Raw genomic sequence first — 455 nt, 5'->3', positions numbered from 1 at the left:
TCTTTTCTTCTGGTCGAGTTAAATGTCTTTTAACCGTGTGAGCTAACTCCATGTATTCAAATGTGCGTTCGCTTGTCAGGAGAGTCTTTGCCGGTCGGCCCATTTCGGTCAGAGCTGTCTCTCTCTGCGAAGAAGCATGATCTCCTCCCGTCCCTCTCAGGTCTACGTCTTTCCTGCTTTTCTTTTCATTCTCCATCTTTCTGTTTCCTTTAGTTGGTGTGGATCTCTCAAGCCTCCGTCATCTTCCTTTCTCCCACTTCTCTTTCCTACGTCGAGAACAACCCATCCTTCTTTCTCTTCGTCACCGATTCAAGTATCTTACAGACTGTCCCTACTTCAGCTGTCTCCTCTTCTTCAGATCCATGGCTTGAGGTCGCAGCATCATTCTGTTTGCTGTGAAAAGTCTCTCGTTCCTAGGTCATTTCATAGACTGGCATCCTCACATCTCCGGTCTA

General features: G+C 47.0%; 1 protein-coding gene across 1 annotated transcript; it reads left to right on the top strand.

Moving 5' to 3' along the window:
- Window positions 1–16: 16 nt before the first annotated feature.
- Window positions 17–450, top strand: CSUI_011154 (uncharacterized protein; the record flags this gene model as incomplete). Its single annotated transcript, XM_068071255.1, has 1 exon — window positions 17–450. A coding segment is annotated over exon 1 (312 nt), but the record flags the coding sequence as incomplete, so codon positions are not given.
- Window positions 451–455: the final 5 nt, after the last annotated feature.

The sequence above is a fragment of the Cystoisospora suis genome (assembly GCF_002600585.1).
Source record: "Cystoisospora suis strain Wien I chromosome Unknown contig_9929, whole genome shotgun sequence".
Lineage (NCBI taxonomy): Eukaryota > Apicomplexa > Conoidasida > Eucoccidiorida > Sarcocystidae > Cystoisospora > Cystoisospora suis.
This window is presented reverse-complemented; position numbering and strand designations above follow the sequence as displayed.